Source organism: Aotus nancymaae, unplaced genomic scaffold (assembly GCF_030222135.1).
Source record: "Aotus nancymaae isolate 86718 unplaced genomic scaffold, 86718_ANA_hifiasm-v0.15.2.pri h1tg000022l_1, whole genome shotgun sequence".
Lineage (NCBI taxonomy): Eukaryota > Metazoa > Chordata > Mammalia > Primates > Aotidae > Aotus > Aotus nancymaae.
The window spans coordinates 42,734,295-42,757,216 of NW_026988435.1; the positions used below are offsets into that span (position 1 = coordinate 42,734,295).

Below are 22,922 nucleotides of genomic sequence, written 5' to 3' on the forward strand. Positions count from 1 at the left end.
GGGAGGCCGAGGCGGGTGGATTACGAGGTCAAGAGATCGAGACCATCTTGGTCAAGATGGTGAAACCCCGTCTCTACTAAAAATGCAAAAAATTAGCTGGGCATGGTGGCGCGTGCCTGTAATCCCAGCTACTCAGGAGGCTGAGGCAGGAGAATTGCCTGAACCCAGGAGGCGGAGGTTGCGGTGAGCCGAGATCGCGCCATTGCACTCCAGCCTGGGTAACAAGAGCGAAACTCCGTCTCAAAAAAAAAAAAAAAAAAAAGTAGCTTATTATACGATGAGTGATTGCAGCTTCCCAAAGACAAAGTGGGAATGATTTTTGTATACAAATTCTGGATTGACTTCAGAAAAAAAGAGAAAAGCAAGAAGAGTGTTTTGTTGAAACCATGCTTTCATTTTAACAGTGTAGTGTCATTGGCTGCCTTTCTGTTTCTGAAGGAAGGAAAACGGTCAGATCTCTTTTTTTTTTTTTTTTTTTTTTTTTTGAGACGGAGTTTCGCTCTTGTTACCCAGGCTGGAGTGCAATGGCGCGATCTCGGCTCACCGCAGCCTCCACCTCTGGGGTTCAGGCAATTCTCCTGCCTCAGCCTCCTGAGTAGCTGGGATTACAGGCACGCGCCACCATGCCCAGCTAATTTTTTGTATTTTTAGTAGAGACGGGGTTTCACCATGTTGACCAGGATGGTCTCGTTCTCTTGACCTCGTGATCCACCTTCCTCGGCCTCCCAAAGTGCTGGGATTACAGGCGTGAGCCACCGCGCCCGGCCAGATCTCTTTTTTAAGGAGGACATATTTGACATTCCTGGAGCGATGAGGCTGTCCCTGTGAAGGTTAATGTCTGTTCTCCACCTTCAGTGTAAGCCCCTCATACCTCCACAGGTGTCATTAAGGGGACAAGGAGGTGGCCAAAGAGGAGACACAAGAGGAAGGGGGATGAGGGCAGATACAGAACCATGCACACCTCCACCCAGTCCTAACGGAAGGCCCCGCCAGATGCCAGGCCAACTGGGAAATGGGGGGGGACTGAGTAGGCACGGTTCTCCCCAGTAAGCTGGGGTTTGTCAGAGCAGGAGGGAGGAGGAGAGTAGCTTCAAGCCACACACCCACAGCCTGCGGGCTTCCAGAAAACTGCTTTCTCGAAAGCTCAGTGGGCGTCCCAGGCTCTGCTCCCACTGAGTGGAGTCTCTGGATGACTTCCCAGCTGCTTTGGCCCACAGGAAAGGTGGGGAGAAGAGTGGGCGGGTCCACTCCTCCAGGTGCTCTATGGGAGGCTCGAGTAGCTGCTGCTGTGCCTGGGGCTGTAGGTGTGAGTCTGGGATGGGAGGCAGTACTGAGTTCTCAGAGGAGCAGCTAAACTTTGCCTCCACCCCCACGGAGAGGCATCAAGGAGCCAATCTTCTTTCATTTATGTCCCTCTTGGGTTTCTTGGCTTCATAACCTTGAATTAAACTTCAGATTCGTGACTGCAGGATCAGCTGCTTAAAAATTTGAGAAATGACCATTTCCTTATTCAAACTAAACATATTTCCTTTTAAGTTTCTCCCTCTCCTTCCCGACACAACCAGGGGAATTGCTCTTTTCTGCACCATGGTGAAGAAACGAGGATCAGGGCCCCTTGAATATCAAGTACATTCTGAATGTTCAAGAGGGAAGAAGAATAGTAAGTCCTGTGGGATCACTGAATTTAAAATGCAACGATTTGGAGACTTTACTACTTCCAGCATTAATTTGAAAAAGTACTTATTATAGTTATGATAATGATGATTTTTTGCAGATGTTGTGGTGTATCGATCTGTTCTTTCACTGTTGCGTTTTCCTTGGGCAGATCCTGTATCTGCTCAGGCTGAGCACACTCTTTTCTTATAGACTGTTGTGGCTATTCTGTTTTTCTGTCATGTTATTTCCCTCATTCTCATCATGAGCAAGAAGGCAAATTATTTGCACATCACTAGGTTTAATTTTAAAGTTATATTTCCTTTGAAAGTTACCCCCTGCTCTTATTCACTAAGAAGGAGATGCTTCTTATTCACCTGCTGGGATCTCCTCGTGTTCTGGTCATGGTCTTTCTGTTCCAGCTGCTACTTCCTTTTTTCTCTTGGGATGTGGACTGGTGTAGAACAGTGATCAGAGGAAATATGTATCGATTGGATAGACCCAGATACGGCTGGGGGTGTGGGGAGGAGGAACTGGGAGGTCATAACATGGCCTCCATCACAATGTTTATGAAAACTCTCCCTTCAGGAAGGTTTGGTTACACCAAGGGGATGCTTGCTGCTGTTTTCGTGCTTGGCAAGTGACTTCTTCAATATCTAAGGGGTGTTCTTCTCTCTCTACTATTCTACCATTCCAGACCCTGAAAACAATTGGAAATTAAATCTTGCTCTGGCGTTCATTTAGAAAGCAAGTGTCCTCGGGTGTCAGAGAGATGCTTCAGTGGCCAGGCACTGATGTGAGTGAAGCAATTCTCACTTCAGACTCTGGCTGTAACCAGTTCACCAAATCCAAGTGCAACAGACCTGGCTCTGTGTAGGAGGGCAGACCTCGCTTCCCGCAGCAGCATCATGAATGTGCTAGTCACCATGGGGCCACGGTCTTCCTTGCCCCCAACCTTTCACTGTTTCAATGCAAACATAAACCTTTTGGTGGTTTGGATGGATGTGCACTTACCAAAATCCAATTTCCCATCAGTCCATTAAAAAAAAAGTATTTTTATAGTGAGCTCTGAAAATGGGCCAGGCAATGAGAAATGGTCCATGCAGATGCTTGGTTGTAGATTATAATGCATTTGCTGGTTGGGGAAAGTGCTTTGAACATTCTTCCCAGGTAGCTCTGAGCTCAGTAATTGTTTTGTAGAACTTTCAGAAGAAGATAATGTTTAGCATCCAGTTTTTTCTGGGGTTCTCCATGGATTAGCTGGCACCAGGCTGCCTCCTCGCCAGGAGCTGGGCATGTTTGCTGGCTGCTTTTAGGGTTTTCCTCACCCTTTAGCCATTTCCCTGGATGCAGTGCCCTGAGCTGCTTGGCCCGAAGGCCTGGCCAATAAGCCACACCTGACTCTTGGTTTGCTCACGGAGGGTGGGGCTTGGGTGAATTCCCAGTTTGTTCTGTCCCTGCCATTCTGTGCTTTACCCATTTGTTCCTGGTTCACCCGCAGTGAGTCATTTTATCTCTTTGGGTTGCAGCTCTGTACGATGATATTGTCTTCGGGCTCTTGCCAAATTCTGACTCTTTATGATTCTGTGGCTGTCTTTTTCCTGGACAATGTAGGACATTTGACTTCTTTTGATTTTATTTTCTATAAGCATCAAGGGGATATTGCCGATGAGTCCACAGGAGAAATACGATGATTCTTCTTGGTGGAGGCAGTGGAGGAGAAAGTAAGGGCAATGGATGGAATCTGAATAGGATTCTCACCGGCTGTGAACACAGGATAAGGAGTAGTTACTTTTGTTGAAATAACTATTTCAGTAAAAAGGGTGAAAATGGGAAAATTTAACCTTTTCTCTAGAAAAACTGCATTTCCAACTATCTGACTGTAAAAGGGGAAAACAGGGTTTATTTTCCTGGAACTTTCTGTAGCGTGTGTCTAGTTTTGCAAGGAGGCTGGTGCCCAAGTGACTGGCCCCCAGGTGAGCACAGGTGTAGACAACGGTGTTCCACGCGACACAGAAACATGAAAGAAGGGGGTGCCTCCCTCTGGCAGCAACTGGCACACATGAAATTAAAGTGTGACTGCGATCTTTCAGGCAGAAGGTAGCCAACGTTCTTTAGAACTTTTATAACCTTTTCACTTGTGGGCCTCGTCAATGTCTCCTGGTGCCAACCAAGCACTACGGGGAAACTCATGCCAGAGGCTGCCGAGATAGATGCTCCTGAGCCCCATGGCAATGGAACGCTGAGTTATAGCTGTTTCTTGACAAGTCCTCACTTGTCTTTTCTATAAATCCAGCCTATTGTCACCTTAACTGATGGCTGTGTGGAAGAGTTGAATTGTAATTTTGAAATTACAATCCAGACTTATTTGCAGAAGAAGGAGATCAGGTTTTAGAAGACAAGATGGGCTACCTGCAGATAAAATGTTCACTCTTATTCTATTCACACATCTCAAAGTTGAACAAAGCTATAAAATCTTACCAATTACCTATCTGGGCTAGAAACGGCCGATTAGGTCACTCCGGCCATTCACAGCTGGTGAAATATAACTCCCTGTTGTATACTTCCTCAGCTCAGCTTAAAGTGACTTTAGCAAAAGGTCAGATGCTACTGCTCCTGGGAGATGTTTTCAATCTCTAATAGACTGATGTTAGACATTTTTTTCTAACATTCTATCTAAATTGGTTTCCCCATCGCTTTCTTGACATCAGCCTCTGTTAATGCTCCCTTGAGCCGCGGTAGGCAAAAATGCGTATTTTATCATTGCTTAAATTTTTGGTTTAGATAGAAATGCTTCTACTATCTCTGCTGATAATTAGAATGCGTCAAGGAATGCTATTTCATGGTTGGTCCTTTGAAAGGTTTTTCTGTTTAAACTATTTCCAGATTTGTTAATTTTTGATCCTATTGCCTTGATCCTGGAAAATTTCTTTCTGTCTTTGAAATTTCTTGAAGGGAATAAAAGTGATCCACTTTATTTTTGGTCTGTGGAAGCTTTTTGATTGGGGGTGCTCCGATGGCACTCACAAAGGGCAGGGGCCTTACTTTCCTGCCAAGGTGCCACGTAAAGCAGGCCTTGGTAAAATGGTCACATTTAACCAGATCACATCTGAATTCTGCCTAGGTGTTCATCTACCTGAACCAGTATAAAAAATGTCTGGAGCTTCAGAACTTTCACAACCCTGAGAAGTACTTCACGTGCTGTTTTTCAGGGTGATTAGGGGTCAGAACATTATTATTTTAATTTAATATTTTTATGTTTTTTAGAGACAAGGTCTTGCTCTGTCTCCCAGGCTGGAGTGCAGTAGTGCAATCTCAGCTCACTATAACCCTGAACTCCCAGCTCAAGCAATCCTCCCATTTCAGCCTTCAGAGTAGCTGGGACTACAGGTACAGGCCACCAGACGAGGTCTCACTATGTTGCTCAGGCTGGTCTCGAACTTCTGGCCTCAAGTCATCCTCCCACCTAGGCCTCCCAAAGTAGGACGTTATTACTTGTTGCTTAAAACTATCACCCAAACTCTACTCTTAGTTAATCTTTTTGAGCCCAGGTTACTATATGTAGTTCAGCTACTTAGTCTAGAATGCCACATAACTTTACTCCTTCTGGGGTATTTAATTTTATTATCTTTTTATAAATATGAGAACCCATCTTCCTGATAAGTAGAAAAAGGTCCAAAGCTTAAAATCACCCATCTTTAAAAAGCTTTTTCCAGGAAATCAGCAAGTGCCTGGCCATGAGCTCTTAAGACAGTGCCATTTAAAAAAAAGCAAATAGAAGTGCTATGTCTTTGCTCCAACATACGAAGGAAAGGGACGTGGGGGACTGTGACTGTGGATTACGAAACCAGAGATTGTGAAGTTTAACAGCCACGGGGCCAGCAGTTCGTAAAAATCAGCACACATCTTTGTTTAGACATAAATACGCATTTACAAATACAGGCATGTTCAGCATGTTTGAAGGATATTTTAAAGCACCTGATGTCAGAGTCATAGACAGTGGTGTCTGTTTCCGCTCTGCTGTTTTCTTGCCGTGCATGAAAAATGTAGAGCATGAAACGAAACACAGGACACACGACTGAATGGAGATTCCAGGTTGGTGGCAGCCTCAGTGTTGAGATTTGAGCAGTGATGGGCGTGCATCAGCTCAGCTGCACGGTTGGACCCGGGATGGACTTGACCCTGGCTTTGCTTCACAGACCTCCTTTTGAGGCGCCAATCAGAGAGTTGTACCCCACGTGAAATTCCATATACAGCAGACCCATCTACCAAATAGTCTTGTGCATTTAAGAAAGCTTGTAATCCCTGCAAATATGCAAAGGAAAATACCTGTCTGCAGGGATTAGAAGCTCAGGGTGAAGAGCCAGGGTGGGAAGTTCCCCATGAGATAGCATGACCCAGCAGCTGAGTTGACAGCCAGGGCCAAGAAAGACGCAGCAATGTGCATCAGGAAGGACGCCAGATGCCCACACTCACTGTGGGAGACAGTGTTTAAATCAGACAGCACCAAAGAGAATAAAGGGTTGGAGAAAAGGCCCAGAATACCCCTTTTGAAAGCAGCTTTGGTCCCTTTCTGATGTACATGGGATGATTTTTCAATCCATGCTGCAAAAGCTTTCCCCATCATTCATGAAGTTCTCAAGGGCTCTTACCAGCCTTTCTCTTCCTTCTGCACCAAATCCTGTAACACACTCCATTTGCCTTGGCGTCTGCCTTTCCTTCCTAAAGTCAAATTCTTTGGCTGGGTGCAATGGCTCACACCTGTAATTTTAGCACTTTAGGAGGCCGAGGCAAGTGGATGACCTGAGGTCAGGAGTTCAATATTAGCCTGGCCAATGTGGTGAAACCCCCATCTCTACTAAAACAGACACACACACACACACACACACACACACACACACACACACACACACATATTAGTGGGGCATAGTGGCATGTGCCTGTAATCCCAGGTACTCGGGAGGCTGAGGCAGGACAATCGCTTGAACCTGGGAGGCGGAGTTTGCAGTAAGCTTAGATCACACCACTGTACTCCAACCTGGGCGACAGAAGGAGACTCCGTCTCAACAACAACAACAACAACAACAAAAAAGTCAAATTCTTCGTAGAATTATGGGGCAAGGAGTATTAGAAGAAACTCCTTCCTCACTTGGGTTCAAGTGAGGTTCTTAAATTAATTAGGCTAATTGCTGTTCCTTTGGGACTACTTAAAAATGTCCTGTAATTATGATTGCATTTGACTTTTCTATTTAAAAACTGGGGAACTGTATGAAATTCTCTACGGTGGTGAAATTTTTAGCGTTTAATGCTTTAAAACTGGTATTTGAAATTTTAGAAGCTGGGGCACACGTGAGTCCTAGAAGGCAGTGAGCACCCTCGGGAGAGTCAGTTGATACCTGGTAAAACCAGGGAATATAAAAGAAAGGAGAAAACTCCATTTATTCCAAAGCTGTGAAAGGAAGAAACAAATGGACCTTGTGCAGAATGGAGGGAGTGGCCTGAAACCTGACTAGGGAGGTCACCTTCCCTGGAGTCGGACCTGCTCCCATCAATTTCCTGTGTTTCCAGGCACTTGAAAACCTGCAGTTTCAGCGACTGCAAAGGGAAGGGTTTGGAGGGAGAAGCCAGTGTCCCACTAGGAGAAAAAAATAACATGAAGCAGGGAAGCCTCAGAGGGAATGTTGCCAAAGGTAACTGAATATAATGGAAGTATATTTGTAAAAAAAAAAAAATCTCTGAGGTTTTTAAAGCATTAAATGCTATGAAGAAAAGACCGTCCATTTCAGAAACGGAATGGATGTGTGCAAGCAAAAGACAAAGCGTGCGGTTCAGGGAAAGAAATTTACCCAGTCAATGCACAGCAAAACATAGGTGAATTTCCATGATCAACTTGAAATGTTTCCGGATGAATTATACACTGATTATAACATATGTGTAGAAGACGAGGTTCGTTTAAAAGAAGCTGAAACCCCAAGATAACAACTGCTTAAACCATAGAGAAGGTTATTTCTCTCTCATGTAGAAGGAATCTGGAGGTAGATGGTCAAGGGCAGTTCATGTAGTTTCAAGGAGCATCAAGCATCTATGTTACTCTTTGGCCTTACTTGGCATTAGACTTCAACTGATGGTTGAATATGGCTGCGTGAGCACCAGCCGTTGCACCCCTATGCAGCCATTTCAGCCAACAGAAAACAGATATGAACAGAGGGGAAAAAATGGGCAAGGGGTCTCCGTTAACTTTAAGATTTCGTTTTTCCCACTTACATCACATTGACCAAATCCTGGTTGCAGGGACACAGCCAACAGTAAGGAGGCCGGCAACTGTTTTCTGGATAACCATGGGCTCAGCCCCAGATCAGGGGTTTTATAACTAAGAAAAAGGTGATAAACAAGGCAATGAACAGACTCAGTCACAACACCTTTCTGCTCCTGGAGTTTCTTGGGTACTTGCAAGCTGGTTAGCTAGCGCAGAGGGGTCATCTGAATTGTCGGATGACTAATTTGTCCTCTATCTCTTCAATTAGTCTGAAGAGATTTTTTTTCTATTTTTCCTGGTCAGAATGTGAAGAAGGGCAAACCGTGGCTTTTCTGTGGTTTGCTGTTAGGGCGGCTGATTCCTGGGAAGGAATTTCAATGCTCCCCATGTGCTCAGAGAGGAAGGAAGCATTTGGTACGCTATTCTCACCCCAAAAGCATTTGCCCACTTTCCTTCAAGTTATTCTCCAGTAAATATTAAAGTACTTTCTGTGCAAATAAACTAAAATCTTACAGTCTGATCTCTAAAAGCACAAGATTAACCCTTTTCTTTATGGAATATTTCTCTCCTCTGGCCTCGGTGTAACTGGTTATGGCCGTAGGGGGTGGTGGTGCAGACAGCAGAATCTACTCTTGCTGGATTTGGAAGAAAGGGCTTTTATTACAGGGTGTCAGCACCTTTAAGAATTTCTGGCTTGGTAAATTTTCCTCCATCCCTTTATTTTGAACCTATGTATGCCTTCATTCAACCATTGTGGAAGACAGTGTGGTGATTCCTCAAAAATCTAGAAGCAGAAGTACCATTTGACCCAGCAATCCCATTATTGGGTATATACCCAAAGGGATATGAATCATTCTATTATAAAGACACATGTGTGCATATGTTCATTGGAACGCTATTCACAATAGCAAAGACATGGAATCAACCCAAATGCCCATCAGTGATAGACTGGATAAAGAAAATGTGGTACATATACACCATGAAATACTATGCAGCTCTAAAAAGGAACGAGGTATCCTTTGCAGGGACATGGATGGAGCTGGAAGCTGTTATCCTCAGCAAACTAACACAGGCACAGGAAATGAAACACTGCCTGTTCTCACTTATAAGTGGGAGCTGAATCATGAGAACACATGAACGCATGGGGAGAACAACACACACTGGGGCTTGTTGGGAGGGAGAGCATCAGGAAGAATAGCTAACAGTTGCTGGGCTTAATACCTAGGTGATGGGTTGGTCTGTGAAGCAAATCACCTTGGCACACGTTTACCTACGTAACAAACCTGCACATCCTGCCCATGTACCCCAGAACTTAAAATAAAAGTGGAAGAAAAAAAGATTTCTGGAAGGCAGAGAGCTCAGCCTAGATGACGTCCAGGCAGGAACAATTCATGTGGAAGATATTTAGCGACACGATCGATGTTTCTAGCAGATGCCTGACTGCTCCTAAGATTGCCTGGCAATGGACAATGGGATGTCCCCACAGCTGCGCAGAGAAACCCAGTGCCTCCGCCTCAGGGCTTGCCGGAAGGTGGAATCTTCCTGTGGTTGGCTGCCCCCTGGTGCTCACTTCTGCTTCTCAGGTCCTTCCAGTGCACCTGCCTGGCCAGCCCTAACCTGCACGGTGGCAGACTTCCACCCCTGAGACATCTGAAAATGATTTTCTTCAGCTTCTCAGCCTCTTGGTAGGTAGACAGAGAAACCGGAAGGAAGGCCCACTGGGCAAGCCAGGCTGCCAGCTGCCATCTTGGGCAAGGCATCCCTGAGTTGGGATGGCCTCTACTCCTCACAAACGGTGTCCCTACGTGACTCTCCAGACAAAATCAAGCCTGGGCAAGGATTTGAACCTCAGGAAGGCAAATCTGACCACGGTCAAGAGTCACGACTTGAATTCAAGCTGTCCCTAGCCAAGCTGTTTCTCATCATACCTCACTGATGGTCTTAATTTTTTTCTTGAAAATGTAGGCATTTCGCTAGTGGTTCTGGGTTGAATTGTGTACTCCCTCCCTATCCAATTCAAGTGTTGAAGCCCTAATCTCCATGACGTCAGAATGTGACCTTATTTAGAGATAGGGTCTTTATCCAGGTAATTAAATTGAAACGAGGTCATTAGGATGGGCCCTCATCCAGTCTGGTTGTTGTCCTTATAAGAAGAAGAGATGAGGATACAGACACACACAAAGGGATATTCATGTGAGGACACAGGGAGAAGCTGTCTGCAAGCCAGGAGAGAGGTCTTAGGAGGGACCTGCTGTGCCAACACCTTAATCTCAGACTCCAGTCTCCTGGATGTGAGAACATAAATTTCTGTTGCTTAAGTGACCCCCTGTGTGATACTTTGTCATGACAACCTAAGCAACTGACACAAATAGGAATGAATTTTGCCTTTCCAACAGAAAAATGAATATTTCTTCAGTGATGGCTGTGCCTTCTTTTTTTGTGCCCTTCCTCACTTAATGAATTTGGAGGAAGATCTCATCTCATTAACGCTCATTCTTTGCAATCGATACCCATGGATTTGTGCTCACTTGATTATCCAGTGCCACAGTCGGGCATTTTATATAAGCCAGGGTGACTCTGGATGGAAGCCCGAGAAACAGAATAATTGGAAATAGATGACCGAGAGGAGCTCAGAATAAACTCTTACTTTTGGCTACCGAATTAGGCGTTGCATTAATGAGAACTTGATTTGAACAATCGATGACTGTGGGTTTCAGAATACTTCTATTTTAGGACAAAAGAGAATTACTTGCTCTTGGAAAAAGCTTTAAGGACCAAAGCAGGCACTAACTTGGTAAACGGAAAGCTAGAAGAAATGGGAATTGTGTTTTTATTTGGTCTGGGGAATACAATAGATGTAGAAAGTCCCCTTGCCTGGCACTGCTAATGCCTGAACTTGCTCATTAATCTCTGCCTCTTAGCACAGACCTGGAAAATTGCAATTCTCCGCACCAGCAGCCCCCGTTAGATAAATATGGAGCCAGAGGGCAGGAGCGAGAAGTGGCTCTGGGCTGCGGGGCTGGCTTGTTGGAATCCCACACTCCCCAAGCTGTGGAAGGACTGCGACTCAGGAACTCAGGCAGAAGGACACAGTGGCTCTCTGCATGCTTTGTTCCCAGCTTTTTAAAGAGCTTATTGTCTTTTTATAAATTGGCATTTCATAAAGTGTGACTGCTGTATGCCAGCATTATTAAGTACTACGGGTATAAATTTAGTTTTATAATTTTTTTCCTCTGGTGGAATTGACCTTTTCGCCAACACTAGACGCCTTATTCTCTGAGTATATCTTGATCTGATGTGAGGTGTAAAGGATAAAATTCCAATCCTTACTTGCTTTGTTACCTGTCTCTTTGGCTTTCCCTGCCTCAAGGGCAAGGGTTTAGGTCATTAGAAAGAAACTGCCACTCCCTCTTCTTGGCCAAGTAGTGTGAGGGAGGGGGTCCCAGCTAAGAGGGCCCCAGCAGCACAGGGACCCACATCAATTAGCTTAATTATATCAAGGGCAACACAGCTGACAGATACTAATTCTTCCAAAGTTAATATCGTACTTTGAAAGAAGGTAGGACATTCTAAGAACCTTGACATTAAAATACCCCAATTGCAAGGCATACTTAAGTTAAATGACTGTTATTTCTTTATAGTGAGCTAAAATTTAGGTCCTTTTATAGTATGCTATGTGCTATGACTCCTAATGAAGGCAAACTCCTACTCAGGACTATTATATCCCAATTTACTGCTTGGGCACAAATTTCTGATCTACAGGATTAGGCGTTAGGAGGTCATTCATTTCTATCAAATCAGTCTTAAAATATGGAGAGTGATAAATATGTATATTAAAGCATTTACCCGTTTGTGTGGTGTGTATGAGTGTGTGTGTGGTGTGATGTGTGTGGTCTAATGTGTGTGGTGTGCATGGTTTGTGTGTGTGTGGTGTGTATGTGTGTGTAGTGTGATGTGTGTAATGTGTATTTGTGTGTATGTGTGGCATGTGTTTGTGTGTATAGTGTGATATATTATGTGTGTGATATGTTTGTATGTGTCGTGTGTGTAGTGTGGTATGTTTGTGTGGTGCATATGAGTGTGTGTGGTGAGGGTTGTGTTTGTGCATGAGTGTGTGTGGTGGGGTGTGTTTGTGTGTGTGTGTGGAGTGAGGTGTATGTAGGTATAATGTGCAGTGTGTGTGTTTTGTGTGTGGGGTGTATTTGATGTGTGATGTGTGTGGTGTGTGTGTAGGGTGTATTTGTGTGTGTGGTGTGTGTGATGTTTGTGGTCTGTGTGTGGGATGTTTGTATGTGTGTGCTGTGTGTGGTGTAGTATGTGTTTGCATGTGTTTCATGTATGATGTGGTGTGATGTGTGTGGTATGTTTGTGTGTGTGATATATGTGTGTTTGGTGTGGTGTAAGTGTGTGTGGTGTGATGTGTGTGTGATGTTTGTGTGTTTGGTGTGTGATGTGTGTTTGTGGGTGGTATGTGTATGGTGTGTGTGTGTAGGGTGTATTTGTGTGTGTGTGGTGTGTGATGTTTGTGGTCTCTGTGTGGGATGTTTGTGTGTGTGTGTGCTGTCTGTGGTGTAGTGTGTGTTTGCATGTGTTTGATGTGTGATGTAGTGTGATGTGTGTGATATGTGTTTGTGTGTGGTGTGTGTATATGATGTGTTATGTGTGTGATATGATATGTGTGTTTGGTGCGTTGTGTTTGTGGGATATGTGTGTTTGGTGTGAGTGTGTGTGGTGTGTGTGTGCAGTGTGTGGTATGTTTGTGCATGTGGTATGATACATGTGTTTGATGTGGTGTGTGTGGTGTGTTTATGTGAGTGTGTGGTGTGTGACTGTGTGATGGGTGTGGGTGTGTGGGTCTGTGGCATGTGTGTGGCATGTTGCATGTGTGTGTGTGTGTGTGTGTCAGTGTGTTAAAACTAAAAGCTGCTGTTTGTGACTTATTGCTGGGTCCTCTAATGACCTTACCAGGATGATGTGAGCAATGACATCTCATCTTCATCAACTGGGAAACACAGATTTGAGAGGTTCCTTTCCCAAGTTTAGGGGTTAATATATTTTTGAATTATGCTGTGTTTCAAACTTTTTATTCTTGCTGGGACTGTTGCGGGATCCATGAATATAGCTCTGTCATGCCCTAGGTGACTTTTCATGTCTGTTAATTTCCAAGGAATATCTGTTAATTATTTGAGGCCTGCCACTTAGATTGTGAATGCACAGATAAAGACCATTTTTTCTGGAAGTGCTATTTCCCACCATCTGTGAAGAGCCCTGGCTGCTGCCCCCGTCCTGGTTGGCCTCACTGTGGGGCTGTGCCCCTCCCAGGATGGCTCCTCGGCAGAGGCCCCACCTGACAACCTTGCCTCACTCTCTCCAGCGGCTTGCTTTGCTCTTTGAATCTCTGAAATTCTGTTACTTATTTGTGTATTTACCTTTCCATTTGTTTTCCAGGGGAGGGATGGGACTAGGTTTGTTCTCTGCTCTCTCCCAGCCCCCAGGACAGGGATGACTCTCCCAGACCACTTGCCGAATGCGTGAATTTGGTATAGTTCCTCCAGACTGCCTGGTAAACCAGCAGATTTTGCAAGCTGGTTGACTGTATTACGTTAATCAAAACTTAGACTTGGATCATCCAAGAGATGCTTTTCCCCCAGAGCTGTATTAACTGGTCCATAAAGAAGTCTGTCCATTTGGTCTACATCTAAGGACATGAAGCAGCACACCACCACAGAATGAGAACAAGATTTGGAGCAAGATCTGGATCCCAAGTCGGGCTTGGCCAGTCTTCACGAGGTGATCTTAGGCGAGGCCCTTCTAGAATGGGGATGACGAATGTTTCCTGCAGCTCTCATAAACGGCTACTAAGTCCCAACTACAGATGACAGAAGCCCCATTCTCTAGATAAAATAGAGAATCATAAATAGAGATTCTCTATAATGCAAAGCTACTTTAAAACCTAGGAAGGCCCCGAATTAGGTCAGGTGCTGTTACAGGCTGAATCGTGTTTTCTCCCCACCCAAATTAATATGTGGAAGCTCTAACCTCCAGTACCCCAGAGTGTCACTGCATCTGGAGATGCTTAAAGAGGTGGTTAATTGATTCATGTTAAATTAATGTCCTCACGTGGTGAGGACACAGCAAGAAGGCGGCCATCTGGAAGCCATGGAGAGAGGCCTCAGGAGAAACCACACCTGCCAGCACCTTGATCTCCAACTTCTGGCCTCCAGAACTGTGAGAAAATCAATTCCTGTCTGTGAAGCCACCTAGTCTGTGGTATTTTGTTACAGCAGCCTGAGAAAACTAACACTCTACTCAACAAGAATCTGCCGATGGACTACGGGACTGATGTGAGAACCTCTGCTCTAGCACCAAACTCTGTTTTATCCGCATAGATAAATAAATGCAAGTGGAATTTTAGTTTACCAAAGCATTCTTCTGTTCTTTGGATTTTTATGACAATACCAGAGACTTAAAAAGAAAATAGAGATGGGAATTCACTATGTTGCCCAGGTTGGTCTCAAACTCCTAGGCTCAAATGACCCTCCTGCCTCAGCCTCCCAAAGTGCTGGCATTACAGATGTGAGCCACCATGCCTGTCCCAGAGACTTGTAATATTCATTTGGGATTGTCTTCAAGTGGTAGCGTAGTAGTTCCTTACTTTTATATTTATGATTCTCTATTTTACATTTGCCCATCAAATGATCTGTAAAAGAAAATCCACTTGAGTATATGAGGGAGGATCCATTTAATGCTCAATAAAGAGTGGTTTTTATTACCATTCCATCTTTAAGAAGGGCTACCTGAGCTTTCTCTGATGACATAATAAAACACATAATTGCAGAGGCCACTTTCTCTCTCAGTTTCTGTGGGGAAAAGGCAGTATTTCAGGAAAGTAGCATAAGAAATGTCTATACTAGTGCAAAGTTTAAACTTGAATAGGACTGTTTTGCTTCCCAGTGGAGTTCGTGGTAGAATTGAATCAGGGGACGTTTCAAGCCTCAGGGAGCATCGTTTCTTCATTATTCTAGGGCCATTGGCAGAGCTCTGTGTCAGGTCCTGGTGGTTTAATGAGGTTTCTGTTCAGAGGGAAAAGCCTCCTTGCTTGGAGCCATTTTGCAGCTATACTCTTTGTTGAGAAAGGGCAATGTGACAAGTAGACAGGTAATGGACAGGTAGCTAGATAATGTAGCAGTTCACGTAACTGCCCAGCCTGATAGATTTTGATTGTCACTTCCTTTGAGGTGAGATCTTACAGATGATAGACTTGGCGGAGTTGGGTGAAGTCTGAAGGGCTTGTGAGGGATAATGGCCCCCCAGGCACACAGGATGTTGAAGTCATGGGGCCGTTTTTTTGAGCTGTAATGATCAATAAGTCGGGTTTTCCTTTGCCCTCTAATGGAGTTGGAATTGCCATCGTCTTACATCAAATCTGCTAATTGGCATGAATATCCTCTTGAGTGTTCTGTAGTCAGCTTGAGAATTTCAGCATGTCTATGCAGAGCGGGAAAAGGTGGAATTCCGGGACCTGGGGCAAATGCAAGTAATAACAACTGTGAAGTCCTGGATGGTTTGCAAGGTGATTTGGTGAAATACTTGTTAAAAGGAAAAGCTGGCCAGGTGCGATGGCTCACACCTATAATCCCAGCACTTTGGGAGGCAGAGGTGGGTGGATCACAAGTTCAGGAGATCGAGACCAATCTGGCCAACACAGGGAAACCCCATCTCTACTAAAAATACAAAAAATTAGCTGGGTGTGGTGGTGTGTGCCTATAGTTCCAGCTGCTCAGGAGGCTGAGGCAGGAGAATCGCGTGAACCTGGGAAGTGGAGGTTGCAGTGAGCCGAGATCATGCCACTGCACTCCTGCCTGGAGTGACAGCGTGAGACTCCATCTCAAAAAAAAAAAAAAAAAAAAAAAGGAAAAGCTGTAGGTAAGTCAAATTTAGTGGAGTTGAACAAAGATTGATTCCAGAATTAGGCATCTCTCTGAACCAGAACAGGTTCTCGGAACTGCGGCCTGCCATGTGGTTAGGCAGCCTTTACAGGAAGAAAGCAGACTTGAGGCAGCGAGGCAGCTTAACTGGTTACTGTGCAGCATTTTGCCCTGTTTGAGTAAGTTGCCCACCTGTAATTGACTGAAGATGGGCTGCTGTTATTGACCGGGATCCTGCTATTTGTTAACCAGAGCATGCCTGTACAGCACTCCTGAGTTAGGCTTCTAGTTAGTTTTTGCACTAAATAAGATTGTAGTTTTAATTTGAGGACTGGAGTACGGGGGCATCCTCAGGCCAAATGTAGTTCAGCCTAACCTGCTGCTCGCTCAGACTGAAAAGCCTCCGTTGAGACCGAGTGGCCAAAGTGATTTTCCAATACAGGCAGCAGAATCCTACATACAAATGTCTGGTTGAGGCCACACCCAGTCCAGACCTAAGCCTCAGACATCTTTGTGAAGAAGCAAGTGGAAATTAGGGAAGAATCGTACTGCAGTCTGGACATGACAGTGGCATTCGTTTCGTCTGACGCCCCACTCCCTTCTGGACACAGAAGCTCAGCAAAGGCCTCTAGGCCACTCGGAAGGCCTGGTTTGTACCCTCCTGGCTAAGGAGAATGTCCTTCTGCGTTGTCTAAGCTTTACAGTGGCATGACTTGTGAGTTGTGGACTGTATCGGTCGGCAGTGGGTCTCTCTTTTGAACACATAGGTATATTCTTTGTGCCTTGTATTTCTCAGCTGGGGACATCCTGCAGCAAGCCCAGCAAACACAGCTGACCACGCTGGCCATGCAGGCGGCCATGATGGAAGGCACCCCCTGTCTCCCTGAATTAAGGCCCGAGTGATCCATGAACCTCACCACTGAGCAGACACAGGCACCCTGAGGCTGAAGTCACCTTACTGCCCAAGTCCCCTTCACTGGCCTTTGCAGCTCTGGCCACACCATGCCTAGTACAGGGTGACCTGTGCTGTAAGGTACAACAGAGTGTTGATCTGAACCTAAACATAGTGCTGGGAGTCAGGTAGAGCAGGCTTTTGTTTTCTAGATGAGAAAGCTCAGCACCAGAGAGGCTAAGAACCTTTTCCAGAGTCGCAGAGCAGTCAGAGGCAATCCCCAAATTCAGGTTTCCCCTGGACTCCACAGCCCCTTCTGCAGGGCGCCTCACTCAGTGCAGGGAGTATCTAAGTGTGATGAGAGAGGCAGCCTCCCATCCCCAAGGAGACTGAGGGCTTTGGCTGCTGGGACATGAGGCCTGTGCTTTTTGTTTTTGTCTGAGATGGGTCTCACTCTGTTGCCCAGGCTGGAGTGCAGTGGTGTAATCATAACTCAATGCAGCCTTGACCTCCCAGGCTCCAGTGATTTCCCCCCACCTCAGCCTCCCGAGGTGCTGGGACTATGCTCAGCCCTGTGTAAAAATTAGCTGCCACCGCTCTTGGCTAATTTTTAACTTTTTGTAGAAATGATGTCTCCATATGCTGCCCAGGCTGGTCTTGAACTCTCACGTCATGTGCTGGGATTGCCGGCATGAGCCACTGTGCCTGGCCACACGTTTCGTTTATTCCCCGGCCAGGTGTTGGTGCCAGGCTCTGTTCTAGGCAAAGAGAGGCTCAAAAACCTGCCTGGAACTTCTCTGGCTCTGCTGGGTCCCCATAGGCTCCTCTGGGACCACAGGTCCTGGCCCAGTGGCATGAGGGCACCCGTGTGCCTTCCTCTTCCCTGTGTGCCTGTTGAGGTCTGGACATCTGCTCCTGGATGCCTGTGCCCCTCTTCTCTCCATCTGGCCTTGAGCATTTCCTGAGGCTTTTCCCCATGAAGCAGCAGTGCTTCCTGACGCCATTCTCAGGTGCCAGGTTTTCCATCTTCCTTGCAGTGCCACCTGTGGGCTGTGCTCCTCTGGCTGGCCGGACAGTGGCTTTGCCAGGACAGCTCCCAGCCACATGCCCTTCTTAGAGGCCCATTGAGACCCTCCTCCATGACAATGCTGCAGGGAGTGAGGTCAAGGACCCGCCTCACAAACTGAAGTTAAATGGTTGCTAAGGAGGGTAACTTGCTTGTTTCGTTCTCCAGATAGAAGTATGCATTTGATATCTGCCTAGCATATTAATAAATGGGCTCACTTGCAATCAACAGTTTTAATTGAACACCTACTGTGTGCTGAGTCCTATGTAAGCTGCAGGAACAAGGCAGACAAAGTCTCTACTGTCACAGAGCTCACACTCTAGTGTGAGAGACGGAGGACAAAGGAGGGAGGAAAGAAAGAAGTAAAGTAATGGGTAGTGATTGCGCCGTCAACTGCAACTGGGTGTGTGGCGTGGCCCCAGGGGCCATATTCGGGGAATGTCATCTCCTAGGGCTCTTCAGCTTCCCCCGCAGGCATAGCTGAGGTCTTCCCTGCGGGTGTCAGCCATAGAAAGAGCCCCCTGTGCTGCCAGTGCGTCCCTGCTTCTGCCTGGGAGTGATGGGGCTGGGGAGGCTCCTCATACGAGCACCCGGCCCCTGTGCCCTTGTCGCTATCACTGGGGTCATTCTTGGGGAACCTTGGAAGGCTCCAAGGCCCTGAAGAGTGGTTCTGGGAGTGGAGGCCTGGCTGTGGTCCCTTCCATCACTCTCTTCCCCCACCCTCGTGCCTGCGGAATCTGGGGTATTTGGAACTGCGCTTTCCTGACTTCCAGGACCGCAGATCATTTGTATTGAACCTGTGCCACCGAGTCTAATTGTTTGTCCCTTCTCCACTGCAGTCGGGTCCCCATTCTCTACCTTACACACTCCTGGCTGGCTTAGTGGAAGGAGCTCCTGTCGCTCCTCTAATAGCATCTGACCCTCCCCTGGGAATGCTGGACCCTCCGAAGTGCACAGAAAGTAGTGATTCCTTAAATGTTAGTGTTTCTTTTTTAGACAATGTAATATTGCTCAAATGAGGAATCAATCGATCACTTTTGCCTGAGATGTTAGTTTAGGATATAAATGTGAAATTAATTTTTATAACCTGTCCTCACTCTTTCCTTATACATTTCCTAAATATACATAATTTTCTGCATCTTCATTTGTCATTTGTCCAAACAATAATGTTGCTGCTTTCTTCCATTATTAAAAAAGGAGAAAGGTGAATCAGACCCTTAAACACTTCAGGCTGCAGCAACATTTTAAATTTAAAAGAGAAATTTCTCCTCCTACTTGGAATCGGAGTGAATTTTTCCCCTTTGCACTCACTGTACAGTCGATGCAAGGATTCCTCTGGGAGTAAACGGATCTGGGCTATAAACACCTCATGAAAACTGACAATTCCTAGTGCTGTAGATGCTACCTAACCAAGCATGCTGTTGGTACTAAAGGGTTTATTGCCATCAGCACAAACACTGGAGCCATTTGCATTTTGGGTTTGCTAGACACTTGCCCTCCAGTTCCAGGCTCATGTGATAACATTAATTAACCACTTTTACATCATCCACTTGGGCCACAGGAAACTTTTACTTCTCCCAGTGATCCTACCCCTTATTATTCTCCAAAGAAAGGGCCCTGGCAATGTCGAAGAAAATGTGAATAGCTCCCTGGAGTGTGAGAACAGTTCCACTTGTCGTCCATCATTTGGGCTGCATGGATTAGAAAGGAAGCAGCCCCCTCCGCTCCCTCTGGAATATTCCTGAACATGGGCACACTCAAAATCTCTTTTTTCATGAGCATGGGCAGCAAGTTTGAAACAGAAGAAAACAGTTCTCTGATTTGGGTCATGGCTCCTTCAGTCCTACAAGGCTTGCAAAGCCAGAGCTGACATTCCCTCCTCCTAGGTGAGGGTGAGATTGAAGGGCTCCAGGTGGAAGCTGCTTAGGCTCTAGGAAAATGGAGAGGAGGCTGCTTATGGATCTACAGAGGAAATGTCACCCAACCAGATACATCTGAAATAAGTGCTGATTCTCATCTATCTATTACCTGTCTGTCTGTACCTGTCTATCATCTACATATGTATGTATATATGTATTATATATGTATCTGTCTATCTATTATCTATCTATGTCTGTCCATCTATCCATCTCTATCTTTATCTATCAATCATCTATCTTCTATCTCTATCTCTTGTCTATATATCTATCTATTATCTATCTATCTATCTATCTATCTAGAGCAAGCAGGAGAGAACAGGCAGGCCTTATCTATCTATCTATCTATTTTCTATCTATCTATCTATCTATCTATCTATCTATCTATCTATCTATCTATCTATCTAGAGCAAGCAGGAGAGAACAGGCAGGCCTTATCTATCTATCTATCTATTTTCTATCTATCTATCTATCTATCTATCTATCTATCTATCTATCTATCTATCTAGAGCAAGCAGGAGAGAACAGGCAGGCCTTACCTTAAGTCCTCAAGGACCCCCAGCTTCCTCCACCCTCTCCGATAGAGTTGGTGCCTGAGGATTATTATGCGAAGTCCCTGAACAAGGTAGTAGATGAACTCAGGCTGCCTGGTGACAGTCAGGAATAGAGCCTGCACTCTGCTCCCTGCCTAGGACTTTTCCTCTGCCTCAGAATGCCCCCAGTTCTCCCACCTCCAGGCTGGCTGTGCCCCTCACAGGGCTAGCCTCCCCTGCTCTAGGTGCAAGCCCAGGGTGGCAGCGAGGCTCTTGGCCCAGGTCCCAGGAGAGGTGAGTTCTGTCCCCAGTTCTGGCTTGAGCTAACTCCAAGGCCTCTTTGTCCTTGGATCTCAATTCTGGCCACACCTGAGAGTCTTTTTTAAAAGTGTAGATGTCTGGCCTCCCCCCAGGGACACGGATTTCTCAACACCAATCTTGCTCTCAGGAGCACCCTTCCCACTGCGGCTGTGCCAGGACGAAGCCCTGAGTCTGAAGTGGGGCCCCCATGTCTGTATTAAAAAAAAAAGAAAGAGAAAGAAAAAAGATGCCTTTGATGAATCTGATGTTTAGTCTTCATCAGACTAGGGGGTTTTGTTATTTTATTTTAGTTTTTTATTTTCATAGGTTTCTGTGGAGCAGGTGGTGTTTGGTTACACGAGTAAGTTCTTCAGTAGTGATTTGTAAGATTGTGATGCACCCATTACCTGAGCAGTGTACCCTATACACTCTACGGCCACAGCACCCTGTATGCACCGGGTCTCATCAGACCAGAGGCTTTCATTATTTTATTTTAGTTTTATATTTCCATAGGTTTTTGGGGGACAGGTGGTGTTCGGTTACACGAGTAAGTTCTTCAGTGGTGATTTGTAAGATTTTGCCGCACCTGTCACCCAAGCAGTATGAGCTATACACTCGACGGCCATACACCCTGAGCGTGCCGGGTCTCATCAGACTAGAGGCTTTTGAAAGACGTTTACCTTCCACGACTGAATAATTTTATTGATTTATTTGTTTTCCCTTCTTGGCCGCACTGGCCCCGGGCTGTAGTGAGGTACACAGTGTAGGGGCCCAAGCCTTTGCTTCCCCCGCTTTATATCCTGTCAGCGTGTGAATTGGTGAAATCCTTCCACCTTAGCAAGCCAACTGCCAGGCCTGCCTCACAGGAACAAGGACATAAGCTTTGTGGAAGTTCAGCCAAACCGCGAAGGTCAAATGGTGTCATCCTGTCTTGACGACGATAAAAAGGAAGCCCTGATTGCAATAAGCAAATCTTACCTGAGAATGACACACAGAATTACTCACAGAAACTCAATGTATACTTTGCTAACTCAGTTGTTGTGAATATTAGCTACCATTGGACCAATATCTTAGCAACATTCAAATGGTACCTATGTGGGATAGCAGGAGAAAGTCACAGCACAGCCAATATTAAAACCATATGTCAAGACGGTCATTGAGAATGAAAAGCACGTGCAGAAAATACATGAAGTGGTGAGACTGTGTCCTTGAGATTCATCATCCTGCTCAGTGTAGACTCTGAGCTCTGTTGAAACACTCCACTGGATTTTACTTTGCAAATGATCTCTTGTCCTGGGGCGTAAGTCAAGCCCCTGTGTGTGCCCCAAGGTGGACTGCCTGGCTTCACTTAACTATTTTCACTAAATCACTGCTTTCCTATTTTCAGCTCAGTGATTGCCTTCTCTTTGTGTTTCTCTTGCCACAGATGGACAGAAGAAAGTCCAAGAGGAATTTGACATTGACATGGATGCCCCAGAGACAGAACGTGCAGCGGTGGCCATTCAGTCTCAGTTCAGAAAATTCCAGAAGAAAAAGGCTGGGTCTCAGTCCTAGCGGGAGAGCCCCGTCCTAGTCCACCTGACAACACCAAACTCAACCATCATCTGTCAAGAAATTAAAAGAACAACACCCTAGAGAGAAATCATCCACACACAATCCACACACGCACAGCAAACCTCCAATGCATGTACAGAAACCTGTGATATTTATACCCCTGTAGGAAGGTATAGACAATGGAATTGTGAGTAGCCTAATCTCTGTTTCTCTCCATTTTCATTCCTCCTGCAACTATTTTCCTCGATGTTGTAATAAAATGAAGTTAAGATGAGTGAATTCAAGTGTCTGCCTTTCTTTCTATCTTTATTTTACCCGACGTTAGAGGTGACTGTGAGCCAGGTGTCTGTTTCCTTCTTCTCTTAGGAGTCAGAGATGTAACACGTTGTCTTCTGTTAGGAGCATTTTTTTGCTGAGAGTGAGAGATCCATTTTGAGCCATGCCTGGAGACTCTAATTTGGAGAGATTTAACTGCTGGCTGGCGATGGCAATATATTTTCTTCTTACCATGGGAATAGAGCCCTGCATCCTGGGGTGCCGAAGACTCAGACTGTTCCCTGGGGAATTATGACTGATCGAGGTACACAGCACAGAGTGCTCAAGCCTTTGATCCCCCTGGCTCTATATCCTGTCACTGTGTGAATTCGAGAACGAAAAGGGAGAAGGGGATGCATCTGTGCTTGGAGAGTCCCCAGATTTACTCAGCAGACCCATTTCAGGTCTCCAAAGGGGATGCGCTAGCTGTTACAGGCCGTTCTGCGGCTTACCTGCAGTGCTCTGCACTTGTGTGGCTCCAGACTCCCCAACTTCCTCTATGCTGTGAT

At 45.6% G+C, this 22,922-nt stretch overlaps 1 protein-coding gene across 1 annotated transcript in view; it reads left to right on the forward strand.

Moving 5' to 3' along the window:
* Positions 1 to 22,377, forward strand: part of PCP4 (Purkinje cell protein 4) — a 63,083-nt gene extending 40,706 nt beyond the window's left edge. Inside the window, exon 3 of the mRNA XM_012445145.2 lies at positions 21,971 to 22,377. Coding sequence (XP_012300568.1) covers positions 21,971 to 22,098 — 128 coding nt within the window. The 3' untranslated portion in view covers positions 22,099 to 22,377. The remainder of the gene's footprint in view (positions 1 to 21,970) is intronic.
* The last annotated feature ends 545 nt before the right edge of the window (positions 22,378 to 22,922 follow it).